This window comes from Crotalus tigris, unplaced genomic scaffold, assembly GCF_016545835.1.
Source record: "Crotalus tigris isolate CLP2741 ecotype Arizona unplaced genomic scaffold, ASM1654583v1 scf7180000024383.4638030, whole genome shotgun sequence".
Classification (NCBI taxonomy): Eukaryota; Metazoa; Chordata; class Lepidosauria; order Squamata; family Viperidae; genus Crotalus; species Crotalus tigris.
The window spans coordinates 4323360-4342643 of NW_024100553.1; the positions used below are offsets into that span (position 1 = coordinate 4323360).

Below are 19284 nucleotides of genomic sequence, written 5' to 3' on the forward strand. Positions count from 1 at the left end.
GTATGTTGCCGCCCTGTGTTGTGTGAGATTCAAGATGGCGATTCTCCTATTCCGGATGGTGCGGATATATACGCATTCAAGATGGCTGCCTCATAAATACCCGGATGGGCCGAACCCTCGGTAAAAACGGCTTCTTTGAAGTCAAGAAACTTCCGTATTACGTTCTTGATGTATTTTCCCGATTAAACCAGGTTTATTAAATAATCGGATAACAGAAATGTACAATCGCTTCTCCTACGCGAATTGCTATACAGCCCCAAAATGGCGCTAGCTGAAATCTAGCGGGTAGCGTGACTGAAAAAGAAACCAAGATGGTGCTAACGGGCTCAATTACCCGGATGTTGAAGACAGGAACTAACATGACGCACTACGAATAAAGAACAAACGGGCTGTCGCGTGACGCCGCTTTTTTCAGCATGACCAAAGCTGTTGATCGAAGGAGCAGCGCGGACTGGTCTACTCAAGCTGGCGATTCAGAAGTTCAGTTACTAAAACGTGGATCCGTAGGAGACTTATTTAATTATCGCTTTCGAATTTCTCTTAAATGGAGAAAGATGCCATTTTTAGAATATATAGACTTTGAAATAGTAACACGATCTTAGAAAGTACCCTTAACAGTTTTTCTCTGGGACTCGCCGGTCTCAATTGCGCAGGCGCAGAAGCATTTCCCGGATAGGCCCTTCCCGGCTGCATCTGCGAAGACCCGGATGCTTTGGGTCTGGTCGTCAGCGATAAGAAAGCGGTCTTTCTTTGCCCGTGTTGCATGATTCCTGATTTGCAGTTGTCTTTGGCCATGGACACGTTGGCCTAACAATAAACCCCCGTGAATCCCGAAGGATTCATTTTGGAGCCTGCTTGCAGAGGATTACGTTGCGTTGAAACCAGTTAAACTTGCCCAATAAGCAATCAGCCTAGTTCTCTGCATGGTTACTGGGAAGTAAGTTCAGTAGGGCTTTTGTCTAAGTCGGTCAATTCAGAGTTGCAGGCTTTACATTGATAATAATTATTGATAATTATATAGTACTGTAGGATTTTGGCGTGGAGCAGTAGTTTAGAGGTACTACTGCCTTTGTAGAATACATCGAGGAAAAGTAACTGCCTGTATTTTGAGGTCTCCTGTATTATTTTTTACTATTTCTCATCATTCAACATTTAGATTCCCAAAGGTAGGGGCTTTTTCGGTTATATATCCCCAACTTGTGTTCGTTGTATCGATAATAAATTAACAGCAGATCTATGCTTTTTTTTAAAGTATAAGTTAAATTCCTGACTAGCAACTGGGAAGATAGTGCGAAGGAAGAAGATAGTGCGAAGTCTTTAAAATTAAAAATAAGTGATTTATGTAAATAAGTAAAGCAAGATCATGAAGTTCTGCTAATATTTTCTTATTGAAGGTATAAATATCAAATTAATATATACTTATGATCAGAAGGTACAATACCTGGAGCGAAATAGGGACCCATATCTCATGAGTTCAAAATGAATAATTATTTTGTTGTAAATTGAATTTCTTCTATAACAAGACTTTTTATGTTCTTTTTTCTATTTAATTTGCACTTTCTTTTTTTCTTCATCCATGGAGTATCTTTCTTAGTAGATATTACTGAAGTTCACTTGTTTGATTTTTTTTTTTTTTAATCTTCATTGGGCAAGTTTTTTAACCAGTGTACCTCAAATTGACTAACTTACAAAATGCATCCAAAATCTGGGACTCTTAACTGTTGTGCTACTGAAATTTGGCAAAATTTTGCTGCTTCAATGCTTCTGGGTGGCCAGCTGCTGTGGTCAGCTGCAGTCACATAATTGTCCAAAACGAAAGATCAACACTAAGATTCAGAATGTAACTTATACTTTAAAAATAATTTTAAACAACAGGAAAAGCAAATGGCAACAAGGAGTGGGCGAAATTATAAAGATTTCAAAGTTGATTCATTTCAATCCCACCATCATGCAAAAGCCTTTTATATCTTTGGTTGCTTTTATTGTCACATTTTTTTCTCTTTATGTGTCTGTTTTCTTGCTTTATTCCTGCACTAATATTTTATCATGTTTTATGCTTATGCACAGTATATACTGTCCAAATAAAATCCTAATGCCACCACAATAATTTCACAGATAGTTTGCCTTTCTGTGTTTCTCCATATTGAAAGATTTGTTTTTCCCCTTTTAAATATTAGGCAACAATTTTGGGTTTCCTCACCAGATTTGAAAGGCATCCATCTTGAGGTATGGATGACTGCTAAGTATGCGATATCTAGCATAAAAGGTGTAGGAAGAAACTATTGCAGATTGCTGTAGGCACTCATCCATTACTTTAGGCTGAATACATTGCTGTTTTCACACCAAGTTATGCTGTGTGTCATTACTTTTACATGAGTTGTATTGGTTACCCATTTCGTATAGGAAAAATGCCACAGAATATAATGGATATTTGGTTCCATGTACAATTCACAGTGTTAGTCATCACCTAGAGACCACTTCATGGCAATCTGAGGGATTATCTCCAGTTGTTTCTGCCCACTAGGAATACTCAGGCAGGGTAGATGTGCTCCAGGTCTCTTCAATTAAATGCTTATTAAATGCTTGCAGGATTATGAAAATGTCCTTCTCTGTCACTATCTTTGACTTGGGGAAAAGCATTCTCTGGAGATGTTTGTTGTTTTCACTCTCCAGATTTCTCTCCTAGTCTGGGTGGCATATAAATGTAATCAATCAACAGTATTCCAGAAGTCCCTTAAGACTTGGCTGTGCTTCTTGGCGTGGGGTTAGGATGCTTGTGTTTTAATTACATATATTTGATATTTTGTAAATCCCGCAGAGTATTTTAATTGGGTGGCCTTAGTACTCTAGCTGCACAGAAATTTCGTTGAGATTTTTCTATGGACATGTGATATATTTTAATGAAAACACAGGAACAAATATAATTTTCTTCTTCAATCGAAATATCTTGGGCTTGACCCCTGATATAGTGCAGAAGAAAATAGTTATATTTTTAAAAAATACACACTCATGATGCCACTGCAAAAGGTTACATATATATAAATAGTTTATTAGGTATGAATTGTACTTTTGCCTTGTGCTGTGCCAAATTTCATTATAGTTCTGTCACATCACTTTCTGTCCAAGTGGGTACTTTACCTGAGGATATGTTGAGATTAATTTCCCTGTACTAGGTTTTATTTCCTCAACCAGAGCATTTTTAAAAAATATTTATATCCCATGAGCAACAAGATTTTACAAAGCTATCAACAGATCTGCTTTACAAAACATGCATCTACTGAAGATAATTTAATGTGCAGTTTAGCATTAATGGGACAATAATTGTGATTGCTTTTTTCTTAAGTATAGGAGTCAGATATTGAAGTATTAAAATAAATGGCAACCATTCATTGTTTGAGACTTATAGGCTAGAAAAAGCCATGAATAGAAATTGAAACATTAAGGTTACAGTCGGGTAAATTAGGTCTGAAATCACAGATTATATTGGTAGGGAAAAGACAAGACAAAGCACCAATTGACCTTAGAAAGGTTAGAAGGAGGTCTGTAAGGAATCTAATGGTAATTCAAGGAGCCTGGGCAGGCTGTGGCAAATCAACTCCAGGCTGTCTTGAATGAAGCTGATTATCCAGATCCCTTTCAGTTTAGCTATGGAACTGGAACTACCTTAGTTGCCTTGTGGGGTGACCTGCACTGGAAAAGACGGGAAGTGTAATACAGTTGGCGTTTTGAACCAGTGCTAATGGATAGAATAAAGGTCAATAAACAGACATGGTCTAGACCAGTGGTTCTTAACCTTTTTGAACGAATCGCCCCCTTGAGCCAATGAGGAAGTTGTCATTGCCCCCCTCCCCCAACCTCTCAATCACAACATAGGAAATAATTCTTCAATTTTATGCAAACACTTTTTTTTGTTTTCTTTAAAATTGTCATCAGGACATATCGATGCAAATAATTTATTTCCAATCTTTTTCCCATATCTCCCATATTCTGACCAATGGCGCGCCACTGTATGGGTAGAGGCTGCTGTGCAACGCGCATGAAGATATATATGGCGTTCTGTACTGAAGCTAGCTGGAGGAACTTGAAAATACAATTCAATCCACTAATAGCGAGCGATGTGATGTTTTTGTACGACAGATATATAGTGATTCACTGTACGAAAAAGTCTCAAAAGTGTCCCCAAAACTTCTCGCTCCATCGCCCCCATATCGCCCCCTTTTCGTTCCTTTGCCCCCACGTTGCCCCTTTTCGTTCCATCGCCCCCCTGAAGAATGAAATTGCCCCCTGTGGGGTGATATCGCCCAGGTTAAGAACCACTGGTCTAGACAATATGGAGATGCTGTTTGTGGGTGATGCATCTGTCCAGCTGAGTGGTGCCCTGCCTTTCCTGGGGGTCTAAACTTGCCCTAAAGAAGCAGGTTCACAATTTGGGGATGCTCTTAGATCTATCCCTGTGACTTGAGGCCTTCATATCATGGAGTGCCTTTTATCAGCTTTGATTGATTTATCAGCTGTGATCTTATTGGACAGAAAGAGCTTTGTAACAGTTATTCAAAGCCTGGTAATTTCCTAGTTGGATTATTGAATACATTGTACATAGGGTGCCTCTGAAAATGATCTGCAAACTTCATTTAGTTCAAAATAAAACAGTTACCAATAGAGGAGAATATTTGTAGCTCATAGTTGAAATGAGTCCTTGATGCTCTCTGAGCTTGGTTCAAGCTCATAAAGCAGCTAGACTGCTTAATGGGGTTGGCTGATGGGAACTTAGTGATGCCAGTTCTTTGTGATTTACATTGATTTGCCAATCCATAGCCAGGTTTTTAGGGTCTTACAAAAATCTAAGTGTTGAAGCCAGGGCTTTTTTTCTCATAGAATGCCCAGAACAGAGTTCCAACACCTTTTTTGGATGGAACCTTGGAGGGTAGGCAAGGTGGGTTGTATGACGTGTGTGAGTTCTGGCACCTTTTTTTTTTTTTAAATAGAAAAAAAGCACTGGTTGGAGCCATTCTAATCTCAAAAGGCATGATGTTCCATAAAGCAGGGGCCACTGTAGAAAAAGTCCATCTTCTAGTCCCCGCCAGCCAACACTCTTTGGCTGATGGGATCTGGATATTAGTTTTTGAATAATAGCTGTCTAATTTATGTAATGTTTATAGTTTATTTTATGTTTTTATTTAAATTGCATTTTAGTGTGTTTTATTATACATTTCCCAGAGAGATCCAGCTATTGGCTGGTTCATACATAATAAAGAGTGAATTTTTTTAAAAATTAAAACATATAACCATTTTTTTGCAAAACACTTTGGAATTCTTTTACTAATTCATTTTTAAATTTAAATTGGCTCCTCAAAGCACTTCAGTCCCCCCCCATTTTTAAATTTCCCATACAAAGGTGCAATATTCATGTAAATACCATATTTGAAATATAAATTTTTGGATTGCAATTTAGAAAATGTGTAATATTCATAATCTTAATTATGGATGTTCCTATATATTATGTAGTTGTCCTTAAGGAGACATTGGTTCCTATAGATACATGCAATACTATGGTTATTTTTCTCACCATTGTAATAAATATATTGCTTGCTCCCTCTTTTTAGGACCCTTTAAGGATAGTTTGATTTATTGTCACAGAGTGGGTTTGCATAATACACAAGGTTATTATATATTTGCCTAGTTTGTAAATCATGGTGTACGTGAGACAAATAACAGTAGCATGATTCATCTATGTTTCAGTATGGTGTACAAATCTGGGCACTTGGGTAAGTCAGTAAATCTTTGTTCATTGATTTATGAGTAAGTGTGTTATGCAAATACAGCCTCAGTATTATTCATTCAAATCAAGGTTCACCTCTTAGAAATCTATGACTTACTCTCTTTTTCCTGCACCCTCTTCTGCTAATTGTATTTTGCATTCTCCCTCCACTCTCAAATGTTTTGAACCTTTGTTCAATCATTCTGTAACTCTTAAGTGTTGTTTCTGTTTATGTGGGGATGGAGAAAGCAGGTTGGTTTTGAAGAGGTATTCATGTCTCTCCAAAATTAGAATTGATGGAAAAGAACAGAACATCTTTATTGTGTTCACTGACCAGAATTGTGCATACTTTTGTAATAACGTTTGCAGAGCTCAAATGGAAATAAATGAAAACTTCTGATTAAATTAGGAGAAACTAAAATTTAGGAATAAAGTGTAAGAAATAAAGTAGTAAAAATTTAAGTGTTGTAATATTACTTCACCAAGATAAAGGCAAAACCCAAAATATACTGTGTTATTGTTTTAGATTGGAGTACACTTTTCTTTTATATCTTGGTAAATAATATAAAATAATATAAAAATTGTCAGAAGAAATGAAATGTAAGGTGAAATTAAATACAGGTGATGAATTTCATGATAATATTAGCAGTACAGGAACACATGACCTGTAGTTTCAACTGGTCCAGAATGGCAGGGACAAAACCTCACCTTTGAAGTGAATTTGTTGATATCTTCCTTTCAATGAGAGGCAAATCAGTATGTTAATTGCTTTTGGGCAACTTTTTTATCTTTAGGGAAACCCAAATAATTCAGGCCTGTTTTAGTTGGATCATTATTTTATAATTTTGCTTCCAATGTCATTTTCCAAGCTGAATGAAAATGAACTAACAATGTGAAGGCAATCTTGCTGTGATATTTGCCACCTTATTGATAATCAGGGTTCATTCAGCTTTTAGTGGAAAACTTGTTGCTAATGTCTCAGCACTTTAAGTGGGTGCTTCTACTTGCTTCTTAGCAGTTCATCCATTCTGCTCTGAATTTCACATAATTTTAAATGAATTATATTTTTGTTATTGATGAATAATACTTTAGACAAAAAATGATATTCTTGCCTATTGATTTCCACCACAAAAAGCCACCTTCCTCTAAGTCAGGGGTTCCCAATCCCCGGGCCTCAGACCACTACTGGGCCACGTGCAAGTGGCAGGCAAGCATGCTAAGCTTCATTTGCGCATTTGTGAGATTAGGTTGAGCATGTGAATCCATCCCTTCACCCACCCAACCCCGACACTGGTCCGTGCAGCCAAAAAGGTTGGAGACCACTGCTCTAAGTCTTTACCAATAAGTATATGTTTGGGAACATAGTTAAGGTATCACATAGATTTGCTTTCAGATAAGATAATTAATGCAGTAAAATGTAGGAATGGGGAACTTTGCATTGTGTAATGGTATCGAGCTATGACATAATTAAAAAGCTGGATGCTGTAGTTGAGCAATATTGAGGTGTCTATTAGTTTCAGACAAAGACCAAGAAAATGCCATGAAATTTCCTGAGTGATTATGCTTCCCCTCTTTAAATAAGCAGTTGAGTGGCTGCAAGCATACAAACATATACTCCTTTCAGCTTAGAGAAAAGGTATACAGTACATGGGCTCAAGATTTCCAGTTAATACTTCTGATCAGGAGGATTTCTACAACCAGATGTTTCCCGAATAAAAATCCCCAGGACCTGAAGATAGTGTTAATTAGGAATAGGGATCTATAAAGCCATTGGTGCATGAACCATTCTTTACACATAGCACTGAATTTTAGGTGGTTTGTGTCTGACCCGAAACATTTGTATTCAGCCCAGATTACCAAAATGGGCTGTTTTGTCCTGAATTATAGATTGAAAGCAGAAAAGCAGGAAAAATCGAAGGACATGGGTAGAGGGAGAGGAGGGGGGAAGAGATGCGACAGAGGGGAAAAACATTAGGGAGATGAAAGGGGGCCAGCTGGGCAGCGGGCTATTACCCTGGGGAGGTTGATGTGTGGAGAGAAGTGGTGATGTACCCCAGCTTTGCCTTGTATTCTCTGCAGAATCTCCAGGATCTATGCAGATTTCGTATTGGATGGATCATCTAAAACGGTGATTAGAATTTCAGAGAAGTGATTCCCTCCCCTCCCCAGTTGAACCAAATATACAATGTACTGTATTTTCTAGGTTTTTTTTTTAATACTCCCTATTGGAAGCATTTTCCTGATGTCCAGCTTGGTGGCAGTATCTAGCTATCCTGGAGTGATCTCAGAAAAATAGGTTTAGATACATCTAGTACTTGGATGAAAGAATCCCAGCACCTTGCTTTGTGGGACTCAATGGGGTATCTCAAAGGGATAACAGGGCTGTATGTAAAGTTGGAAGTCAAAACTACAAGGCAGTGGCAAGCAAATTCCATGCTATTAGCAGGAAAACCTCAGGCTTGGTTCATGTGGTCATTAGGAGCCAAGCTTAATGTGGAAAAAAATCTTTCCCCCCCCCATCTAAATAATAAAAAGTTATTACTAAATTAATAAACAACATTGGGTGCAAAAAATCTTGAATGGCATTTGCAAAATCTGTGCATTGACAAAATTTCCATCTGTAAATTACAAAAAGCCACACTGCTTGGATCCTACACCAATTCATTACAAGTTCCTAGGTTCTTGGGAAGAACTTGATGCCTATGAAAGCCAACACCAGGTAAAGAACTAGTAGCTTTGATGTCACATTGCTGTGTATAATAATATTAATTGAACTTTTCCTCCACCTGAATCTCTTCCCAACTCTAAATTACTTCTGAAGTGTCTTTTAAATAATGCCGTAGATTTATTTCTAAGAGGGTGCAGTAGATGTGTCTGCAAAGTTGATATGTACAAAAGCAACTTGTTTGCAAGAAAAACCGGAGAACAGAAAGCTTTGCAGCCTGAGCTTAAAGGGCTCTCTAGGCTTACTATCTAGCACTTCTTGTCTCCATGGTTACAAAACAGAAGATCATGGGAAGGAAATCACCCTACCCCCCCCATTTCCTCCACAATGCAGTGATGTCACCAATAGCCAATCCTGCCACTACAGCTGTTTCATAACAGCAAATGCTAGAATCTTCTTGGCAGGAGCTGCCAAGAAAACATGCTGGGCCTTTGCTTGAATAGGCTCATGCTGTTGGCTGTTTGAACAGGAAAGGGAAGATGAGTGTTTTCAGCAATGGAAAATGTCACCAAGCTTTCTAAGAGGAGAGTTTAACTGAACCCACTCACTTCCTGTGTACATTAGTGGGGAAAGTATCAAAGCCCACTCTGGGCAGTAAACTCATCTTGGGAAACTAATCAACTGTGTCATCCATTTCATGCTCTCTTCTTGTTTTTTGTAAGCTATTCTAGGAGGAATGGGATTTGAACAGATGGCCAGACTGGCAAAACGAGGGAATAAATAATGGGGAAAAAAAGCATTTGTAGCAGTGGCAGTCGTTCGGCAGCGGTGCAGAGAGCAAGGCTCAAGACTTTGAAAAAGACAGCTATGAAGTCAGAAGATGACAAGCCATTCTTGCATGTGACTGGAGGCCTGCTGCTTTGCATACTAGTGGTGGCTTCAGGAATTTTTGATGGCGCTCACATAGATACTGGCTACGAGCATTATGCTGAACCAACTGTGCCTGGAATGCCAACTTTCCTAGCTATGCCAGCAAATTGCTTAATCAATTTGGCCTACTTACTTCTGGGTTGGTATTGGTGGCCACCAGGTGACAAGAGTAGGCAGACCTACTTTCAAGAGATCTTTGCCCTCATGGCGCTTTTATATGGGCCTACACAATGGGTCCGGCTGTGGACACAACATCACTGGGCAGCTGTGCTAGATCAGTGGTTAACACTACCAATTTTTGCTTGGGTCATTGTTTGGTGCCTTTTTCTTGAAGATGGGTGGCAACCATATGTTTTTCTAGCCATAGAAGTGACTTCACTGACTAGTTATGTTCTGGCATTGCTTCACCCACAAGGTTTTGAGTTGGCATTGAGTGGACATATAATTGCTGTTTTTTGGAGAGTACTGAAAGTGCAAAGACATTTTGGCAGTGCCAGTTCCATCTGGATTATAGTTCTGGGGACGATGTGTTGCTTGGGTTTTGTAAGCCTCAAGGTGTGGGATCGGGAACTGGCCCAGTGGGTGCTCTTCTCTCGGCTCACTGGTCATTTTTGGTCCAAGATATGCGATGTGTTGCAGTTCCATTGTGCTTTTCTCTTTCTTACCTTAATGAGCAGACATCGACTATGCTCAATGAAATATAATTTCAGTGAACAATCTTAATCAAAGGAGAAACTTATAATAGTACAAGAACATAATGTGGTTTGAAAGAAAAAGTCTGCTCAAATATGCCAGTTTCTTCAAAAGGCTACTGAAGATAGTTGGTGAATCCACACAGTATCACTCAGTTCATTTCCTGTTGAATATAATGCTGTTTTATAAAACCACATGGGAGAGAAAAAAATTGCTGGTTTATACAGATAGTCTTCAACGTACAACCAATTGTCTAGTGACTGTTTGAAGTTAACAGAACTGAAAAAAGTGATTTACGACCAGTCCTTACACTTAACAACTGTCACAGCATTGCCATGGTCATATGGTTAGAATTCGGGTGCTTGGCAACCCAAATGTATTTATGACGATTGCAGTGTGTCCCACGGTCATGTGGTCATCTTTTGAGACCTTCCCAGCTGGCTTCTGACAAGCAAAACCAATGGGGAAGATGGATTTGCTTAACAACCATGAGATTCCTTTAATAATAAGAATAATAATTCAGTTAACAACTGGGGCAAAAAAGATTGTAAAATCCTGTAGACTTGCTTAACAGTCGCCTTGCTTAGCAACAGAAATTCTGTTCTAATTGTGGTTATAAGTCAAGGACTACCTATAAAAACTGGGCCTAATTCCATTAGAGAAGCCCTTTCAGCCAATTGAAGTTTCTGATGGAACACTAGGAAATGGCATTTCCAAGAGGCAGTTATCTGCCTACAGTTTTTACATGGCAGTTCGGTCATGGCTAAACCTGTAGGGCAGTGGTTCTCAACCTTTTTAATGCCGCAATCCCCAACCGGTCGTAAGTCGAGGACTACTCAACTGGTGCAGCACCGTTTGCAGAATGGGACTTTTGACGGGCTCAGCAGGGCAGAGACAGCCTGGACAATTCCTATTAGCTTTTGAAAGCCAATAGAATTAGACTCTATTCAAGAGAGTCTATTCTATTGGCTTTCAAAAGCCAATAGAATAAAAGGGAGTAGCATAGCTAAGGAAAAGGGGGAAAAAATGGCGGACTGTGTTGTTTGGCGACCCCCGTGAAATGGTCAGTCGACCCCAAATGGGGTCCCGACCCACAGGTTGAGAACCACTGCTGTAGGGGGTTGTTGACAACTACAAACACACTTAAGGTATAGGATCAGAACCTTTGAAGCACAACTTATTACAGAGTGGCAGATGTTTTTCAGTATCATTTTTAAGGTAGGCTGGAGCAGATGCACACTTTGGAAGTGCCTTGCCATACTTTGTCACTGATGAGTCAAATAGTAATAAGGTAATATATGCATATTTTGCATACGAAGATTCAACCCTTGCAATCACTAGGCCCAAGTGGAGAAAGATTCCTGTCTCAATCTAGAAGAACTGCTCCAGAGTATGATTTGAACGAAAGGGATTAACAGTCATTTGATGAAGTCATTTTCCTTTTCTTCTGAATAGCTGCTTTTGCAAGGTCACTGAACCCCAGTTGTTTTCTTCCTTAAGGCCTGTGCAAACAGTGATGTCCTGAGCCCACTGTAAGTTGGCTACAAGAAAATATATTTTTGATTTTTATCTAGCAGCTTAGTTTAAGATACATAGCGCTTCCTCTTCTATCCCATTCCATCATCGGTTTGGGCTGAGACAGGCTGGCCAAAGTCACACATTGAGCTTCCACAACTAAGGATGAATTTGAACTTTCATCTTCTTCATCCTTTGTCCAATGTTTTAGCCTTTTCCTACTACAACTTCTCCCTTCACAGTGATGCAATGTAATTATTCAGCATTATTAATATTTAGAATAGTTCAGTTTTGAATAGAAACATCTTACTGTGATGTTGAACGACATTCTTAAAACATAATCTGTCATGGCTATCACAACTGCAGCACAGCAAAAAAAAAAAAAAGAATCATTGCAATGGACAAAATTTACCAACCTGACATTGTGTAGATTTTTTTCTTTCCATTTTATCTTAGTTATAATGACTGTATCCAAATTTGGGGTTTTAAAATTTTTCCCTTTCACTGTATATCACTACTTTTTTCCTCTTAATTTTGTGGGTTTTTTGTATTAAATAACAATAATAAAACAACCTACCATTCTGATAACCACCTGGTTGAATAATCAGTAATCCACTTCCATATGGTTTTACAGCTGTTTCTTGTAGTGAAAATATGGAGAAGATGAAACAAAAGAAGGCAGATGTTCTCGTCTTTCTGAAAACCCTGATAGGACAAAGTTTCTGCTTTCTAAGTTTCCTCCTTCCACAGGAGGTAGTCTTGTTTATAACTATTGTAAACATCTACGCCTTGCGAATATCTATAAACTAAATGACACTGACAACTTACAAATATATAAAATGTTTTATTATCTATTCAGTAAAAGGGAGCATGTAGTGAGGAATTTGTATAACCATGAAAACCCACATCATCACCACTCCTACCCCACCAGTTTTGATCTCCATACATAACCCCAATGGTGACTTCCATTTATGTCAGATTGCTGGCCTGAAGCCAAATTGTACCAGAAACACGTACCACACTGGTACCAACTAAGGGAACAGGCATGGTATCCAAAGGAGGATAGATGACCCTACAATTTGCAAAGTGCTGTCAGCGCGATGAGAACTTTGATCCTGTCTTTGTTGAATTTGTCACTCAAATTCATCACTCTCTTCAGGTTCACGAGGTGGCTCACCAACACGGTCTGAAGGGGAGAAAGAAAAACTCAGGTTTCAACCGCTCATAAATTTTTTTCCAACTGCTCTTTAAGGCACTGATCTCAGCTAACAGTTTGTCACCTGTCCCAAAACTGGAACTCATAAATAGCACAATAGGATCATAAATCTGTCTGAGTTGCCTTCAGTCCATCTTTCCCAAAGCCGTTCCAAGTCTAGTATCCTCTAGCTGTGATCGAGAGTTAAAATCTAATGCAGTGGTTCTCAACCTGTGGGTCGGGACCCCATTTGGGGTCGAACAACCATTTCACGGGGGTCACCAAACAATGCAGTCTGCCATTTTTTTCCCCTTTTCCTTAGCTGTGCTACTCCCTTTTATTCTATTGGCTTTTGAAAGCCAATAGAATAGACTCTCTTGAATAGAGTCTAATTCCATTGGCTTTCAAAAGCCAATAGGAATTGTCCAGGCTGTCTCTGCCCTGCTGAGCCCACCAAAAGTCCCATTCTGCAAACGGTGCTGCAAGTTGTCTGCAGCGAAAGCAAGCTGTCTGGAAGTTTCCACCCCTCCCTGCTGAGCAACTACTAAAAAAGTAAGTAAAAGAGGGCCAGGGGTGGGAGGCCGGGCGCAGGGAGGGTTGCTGGCATGCGTGGGGCCTGGCGGGTGCCTTACCCCCCTTGGGCTGGGCCAGCCGGTGGTCACCCTGTGCCGTCGCTGCCCCTTGCCAGCTACACCTCAGCCGGCGCAGGGGGCAGCACCACGCATGCGCGGCACTCCCAGGCAGGGAAAGTCCTCGACTTACGACACCGATTGGGTAGTCCTTGATTTACGACCAGTTGGGGGGTCGCGGCATTAAAAAGGTTGAGAACCACTGATCTAATGCATTGGCAAATACCACGTTGGGAAAGAGTGGCCTAAAGACCAGATGTTGCAATGTGTCAAAGAGCTTGGATTTAGTTTCTCAGATGATTTTGTGCTATATTGGATAAAGGACACACATCCTCCGAAAATAATGACGTCCCGTGTTTATTTATTTACTTAAAACATTTCTACCCAAGGAAGTCTGAACAGAAATAAAACATAACTAAACTATACAAATCCAATTCAAAAGAAACTGGCTCAGAGCCCCACAAAATTACATTAACAGCTCATCAAACAAACTCACCCCCATGCCAGAACACCATCCATATCCCAGCTTTAGCGCCTGGATGAAGAGCCAAAGTCTTCCAAAAGGCCAATAGGCTCATTTAAGCTAAGGAGGTCAGGAAATGCAGCACATAAGCCAGGTAGTCGAGGTCAGAGTAAAATGGCAGGCCTGCTGCTTTTCCCCCCTTTCCGCCTTGTGGAATGCCTCACATCTGTACTGTTAACATGGCCTTTATTTCAAGGATCAGCAATACCAGAAGTGAAGGAAGTGTTTCAACCTAGGCATCTGTTGATGAATTTATTTTTTTCTCAATAATTTTTCCCCCCCTCAGTTCATTTGGGATTAGGAAGATTTAAATCTGAAAAAAAAAGTAGTGAGACTCCAAATTTCTCCGATCATGACTGTTATGGCTGCACTGTGGGCATTAGTGAAATGGCAAGCTTGACTGTACATAGGGGAAAAAAAGGGGAAAAAGAATTGACTTTACAAAGTACTTTGCACAAACAGGAGATCAGGTGGTAAATCACCTATACTGTACCATTCTGGATTATATGGTCAGAATGCATGATTAAACATTCCATCATATTCACCACCATGGCTACGATTGGGATATATACAGTTTATTTCCTCTTTGTGTTGAGGAAAAAGAAGGGGACAATTAGCTTCCATCCCAATTTTTTAGGTGAAGGGATTTTTTTCAGGGAACTAAAACATTCTGTCCTGTATTTTGGAGAAGGCAAAAGGTTTGCTACATTGCCTGTTTTACCAAAACTAGGAAGAATCCCGGCTGGACAGCAGAAAGTATGGCCTTTGGGTCTACAAATGTGGCAAAATCTGAGGAGCTCAAACTTTTTATTTCACAGCACAGGATTAGAAACTGTCAAACAATAGTCTGGGAAGAACTGTGGATGGCCGGGAAGGAAGTATATGTTTTAATAGGATTCTGAACCAGTTTCTCTGATGGCAAAAAAAGAGACCAAAGATAGTTCTGAGTAAATCAGTTTTGTAGAAAGTTTGTTTTTTTTTTTACTTCTCTAGCACTGTTTTCAAATTTTACCTTATCATCATAATAATTCTCAAATACCCAGCCATTCAAGATCTCTCCTGCACAGCCTGCGAATCTCTTTCTTCGAACTCCTGTCCTACCGCAAATGTCTTGTTTTTGACCCTGCTTGATCTGTTTAAATAGCCTTGACATTCTGCTGTATAATAAAACCAGATTCTACAAATTAGGTAAGGAAATAAATTTGACTTCAGATCCGTTTTCTTTCTGTTTGAATCTTTTGCAAAACTTGAGATTTAAGTTCAGAAATTTCTGACAAGGCATAATCCAGCAACTGAGAATGAACAAAATGAATAGATCCTAACTATTAAACAAGGTTTTAAACTCTCTCAATTCTCATGTGGGCTATGAATTTGCAGTATTCAACCTGAAAATACAAATGTCAGGAGAGAGATTAAAACACAGCCATTGCTTCTACAGGGGCTTTATATATTTGAACTAAACAACTTGTGCACAGCAAGTCAGGAATGTCACACCTGTTTCTCCTATGGCTTCCCTACATGTAAAAAGGCTTATTTGTCCAAACTTATCTGCAATGTTTAAGGTCACAGCATTTAAAGCACATAAACCATCATGATGTGTTCCATTCAGATTTGTCTATGCCACCTTCAGACAAAAGTAATCTTGCTCTTGTTATCACGTTTTCATCTATTGATCTTAAAGCCTACTAATATTTTTGACTCTGACGTGAAAATAAGAGAGGATAGTTTTTGATACCTCTCTACCGAGCACGCTGATTGATGAGGTGGAACTGAACAATGATGATTGGAACTGAACTGCCCTTCTTGAAATTTCACTCCCTAATTGAATAGAACCAGTTTGGAGATTGAATATTCCCCCCTCCAAATGCACAGCATTGCAGAGATGGGGCTGTTACCTTCTCCTGAAGGTGTCGAAGCAAGCACACCCAGGCTATCAAGCGCCCCCTCGTGATAGAGTGCCAGCCGTTCCATCATGCGCCTCCGTGCTGGGTTGATGACAATCTGAGGGGCAGAGTCACCTGCAGAAAGAAAGGAGACCATCACTAAGTGACAGCCTACCTGGATCATCAAACTCTTAACAGAAGACCTGGATTAGTGTCTACCTCTTGAAGTAAACCAGATAGGAATCACAACTAGATAAGCTAATTCTTCTTTATTGTAAAGCTATACTGACAGAATCTTGCAAGTATGAAAAGCACAGTCCTCTCCCCCACCCCCCACCCCGTCTCCTTTACAGCCAGAGAAACAAAAGAGGGTCTCTTCTAAGCCTTTTGCCACATCCACTATCCAACTGCAGGCTATGCTGTCTCTTATCTGACAGTTCCTTTGGCAGCATCTCTTTGCCCAGTCTCTCAAGGTCTTTCCCACAATTCACTCCGATTGGCAACAGTGTCATTCGGCTGCTCTCCAGGCACCAACCTGGGTATTTTTGATGCCAGATGAAGCAACCTTTACATTTTGAGCTTCTTAAAAGGCACCTTGCTTTCAGCATTGCTTTTAAGTTGTTAAGTACCTTCCCTCCTACTTTAACGCATTCGTATTACTATCCTATTAAAACTGTAAGTCTTAGTGAGAACATACATTGAAATAAAATAAGAACAGCAAAAGATAGTAAAATGTTAAAATACGGGTGCTTGAAAGTTACCAGGTGTAGGGCTGGGTGGAGATGGCGCAGAACAACCAAGGAAGAAATGCATTTTTTAAAAAGCTGCAGCCCAGCATAGCTGCCGATGATTAAAACAAAATTGACCAAACAAGCCAAAAAACATCAGATGGACAGGTCAAGTAATTAACATGGATGTGGAACAGTATTTAAAGCCATGTTAGGCCATGGCTCCAACTTGCTCCATATGATTGACACATACCCAAAGGCCACATCTTGCCAGGATTTGAGACAGGCCTTTCTTTACCCAACTGGAGATTCTAGAGGCTGAAACTGGGAGCTTAACAAATAAGGTTTTGTGTCATATAATATCTGATTTCAAAATACATTCCACAAATAACTGATTTAATGTTAGTGGAGGCCTACCTTCTTAATTGCATCATTCCTTCCATCTGACAGCAAAGCACAGGAGGGAAAATATTTCGGTCTATTACATTTCATGCACACCCTCGATAACAAAGTGCCCACAGCCCACAGTTGTTTTTATTTAAAATTAAACTTTTGGAATTTCTGTCTATATCAGTGGTTCTCAACCTGTGGGTCGGACCCCACTTGGGGCCGAACGACCATTTCACGGGGGTCGCCAAACAACGCAGTCCGCCATTTCTCCCCCCCCCCCTTTTCCTTAGCTGTGCTACTCGGTTTTATTCTATTGGCTTTTGAAAGCCAATAGAATAAACTCTCTTGAATAGAGTCTAATTCTATTGGCTTTCAAAAGCCAATAGGAATTGTCCAGGCTGTCTCTGCCCTGCTGAGCTCACCAAAAGTCCCATTCTGCAAATGGTGCTGCACCAGTTGAGTAGTCCTCGACTTACGACCAGTTGAGTAGTCCTCGACTTACGACTGGTGGGGGGGGAGGGGGTCACGGCATTAAAAAGGTTGAGAACCACTGGTCTAGATTATAGGCATTAATTGGACATCTGTACTTGTTGTAACAAGGACACATTAAAAGTATTCCAAACAAATGCCTTAATTATTGAACTTAGCTGATCCAGTAAAGGTTGTTGTTTCGCAACCATTTTTCTAATTAGCAATATTTCATTGTGCTTAATAAATACTTTAAATTTCCAACCTTAATAACTTCCAGCTCTTTGGTGTTCAGCTCACTGGATTTCCCAAGCAGTGCAGCCATTGCTGAAAATTCTGAGCTGAAGTCTATACATCTGGTAGTTGATAAAACACTGCTTTAAATATATGACTGTTATTTGCCGCCACATGGCCTTGATGATATATAATGTTGTCTGCTTACATTTGGCTTGTCATCTTGTGTGAACCCCACCCTTTTATGGCTTCCTGTTATCTGCTTAGCCGGCTTGATCATTCTGTCTGGCAAAGCCTCTGAATGGAGTGGGAGAAAGAGACGTCGTACCTAACTGGCCCATAGACATACTTTCTCTGGCCCCACTTCTGTCGCTCAACAGTTTGGAGTAGCCCTCTAAGCTTTCATCACTTTCCTCGGGTTCATTAAGAGGCTGGGATGTATAGTAGTCTTCTTGGGGTGTGTGAGGTGGCTGTGGAGGCAGCTGTAAGGAGGCAGAAGATTTCCCAAAGAGGAGTAACTGTAGCCTCTCTAGCTCTTGGTAGACCTGCAGGATAGAAAGAATAGTTACACACTTATTGCTTCTTAAGAACAACATCTGGCAAATAAAACAACTCACTCATTCTCCCATTTCCCAGGCAAAGCCAATGTGATCATATAAACAAGCTCCTTTGAACAGGAAGTCCCATTCCCTCCAGAGTTCACTTATTGTCTGATAGATAAGCCTTACGAGATAACTGAAAAGCTGCAAACGATATAGTGAATAAATGCCTTCAGGAATCGTGGGCGTTCCATTGCTGGAGATTTTTAAGAAGAGACCAGACAGTCACTTGTCTGAAATGGTATAGGTTCTCCTGCTTGAGCAGGTGGGTTGGACTAGAAAATCTCCAAGGTCCCTTCCAGCTCTATTCCTATTCTATTCCTATTCTATTCTATTCTATTCTATTCTATTCTATTCTATTCTATTCTATTCTATTGACATTCCTTCACTTAAATAGCCACCGACAGACACTGCAGTGCCAATAGGAAGCAGCAGAAAAAAAGAGACTCAATATAACTCGGCATTTATTCACTGTCGCTTCCCCATTCACCATCTTTAATTCTTTCCACCTAGAGTTCACACACTGGTCAGTTCCATAGAAGTGATAGGGGCAGCTGAAAATGAAAACAGCACTCTATTGTGGCGGTAGCATTATCAACAGAAATAGAATATTTCTGGACTGGAATTTGGATGTTGTTTCAGTTTAACCCTACACCCTTAATCAGTGGTCATGTCAGCTGAGAATGAAATTTAGCAACATCTGGAAGACCTATGGTTCCCCCTTCCTGGATCCTTCTAGTTGTAGGTCCTATGGAATGAGTATAGATAGGTGACAAAATAAACTTAACAAAAATGAGGGAGGGAGGGAGGAACGGTGGGTGGGTCATGTGTGTGTATGTATATATGTATGTGTGTCTCTTTTCTCTCCTTGCTCTACCATGAATATGCCATCCCTCTTTCATTTACACTGTATGATCATCCCAGAAACTTTAGCAAATAAAAAAGACAAACAGATATTTCTATTCATATATAATGAAATCAAATCAGTTGGAAAGTATCTGAAAACCTAAAAAAAATTCTCATCTCTGTTCTTAGTTCTCCCGCTGAGGGTAAACAGAAGCATTCTTATGTCTC

At 39.8% G+C, this 19284-nt stretch overlaps 2 protein-coding genes across 12 annotated transcripts in view; one reads left to right on the top strand and one right to left on the bottom strand.

Annotated features, from left to right (window-relative positions):
- Positions 1 to 101: 101 nt before the first annotated feature.
- On the top strand, positions 102 to 10081 carry TMEM187 (transmembrane protein 187). 9 transcript variants are annotated; one of them, XM_039328664.1, is made up of 4 exons: positions 103 to 937; positions 7838 to 7886; positions 8394 to 8477; positions 9146 to 10081. In XM_039328664.1, exon 4 carries the CDS (start codon positions 9207 to 9209, stop codon positions 10074 to 10076), a length of 870 nt encoding a protein of 289 aa, XP_039184598.1. In that variant the 5' UTR covers positions 103 to 937; positions 7838 to 7886; positions 8394 to 8477; positions 9146 to 9206; the 3' UTR covers positions 10077 to 10081. The 9 variants fall into 9 exon arrangements, with proteins under 9 accessions (XP_039184601.1, XP_039184598.1, XP_039184597.1 ...); XM_039328667.1 differs by lacking the exon at positions 8394 to 8477 and having other exon boundaries at positions 102 to 937; XM_039328663.1 differs by lacking the exon at positions 7838 to 7886 and having other exon boundaries at positions 103 to 1166.
- Positions 10082 to 12389: 2308 nt separating this feature from the next.
- The window catches only part of IRAK1 (interleukin 1 receptor associated kinase 1), a 32725-nt gene continuing 25830 nt past the window's right edge, over positions 12390 to 19284 (bottom strand). Inside the window, exons 12-14 of one of the 3 annotated variants that reach the window (XM_039328646.1) lie at positions 17961 to 18156; positions 15804 to 15926; positions 12390 to 12747 (exon numbers count right to left, since the gene is read on the bottom strand). In XM_039328646.1, coding sequence (XP_039184580.1) covers positions 12695 to 12747; positions 15804 to 15926; positions 17961 to 18156 — 372 coding nt within the window. In that variant the 3' untranslated portion in view covers positions 12390 to 12694. Of the gene's footprint in view, positions 12748 to 15803; positions 15927 to 17642; positions 18157 to 19284 lie in introns of all 3 variants that reach the window. The other 2 variants (XM_039328645.1, XR_005554896.1) reach the window with 2 other exon arrangements.

Coding starts and splice junctions, on each gene's coding strand:
- TMEM187 (XM_039328667.1), top strand. CDS start 9,207: ATGGGGAAAAAAAGCATTTGTAGCAGTGGCAGTCGTTCGGCAGCGGTG.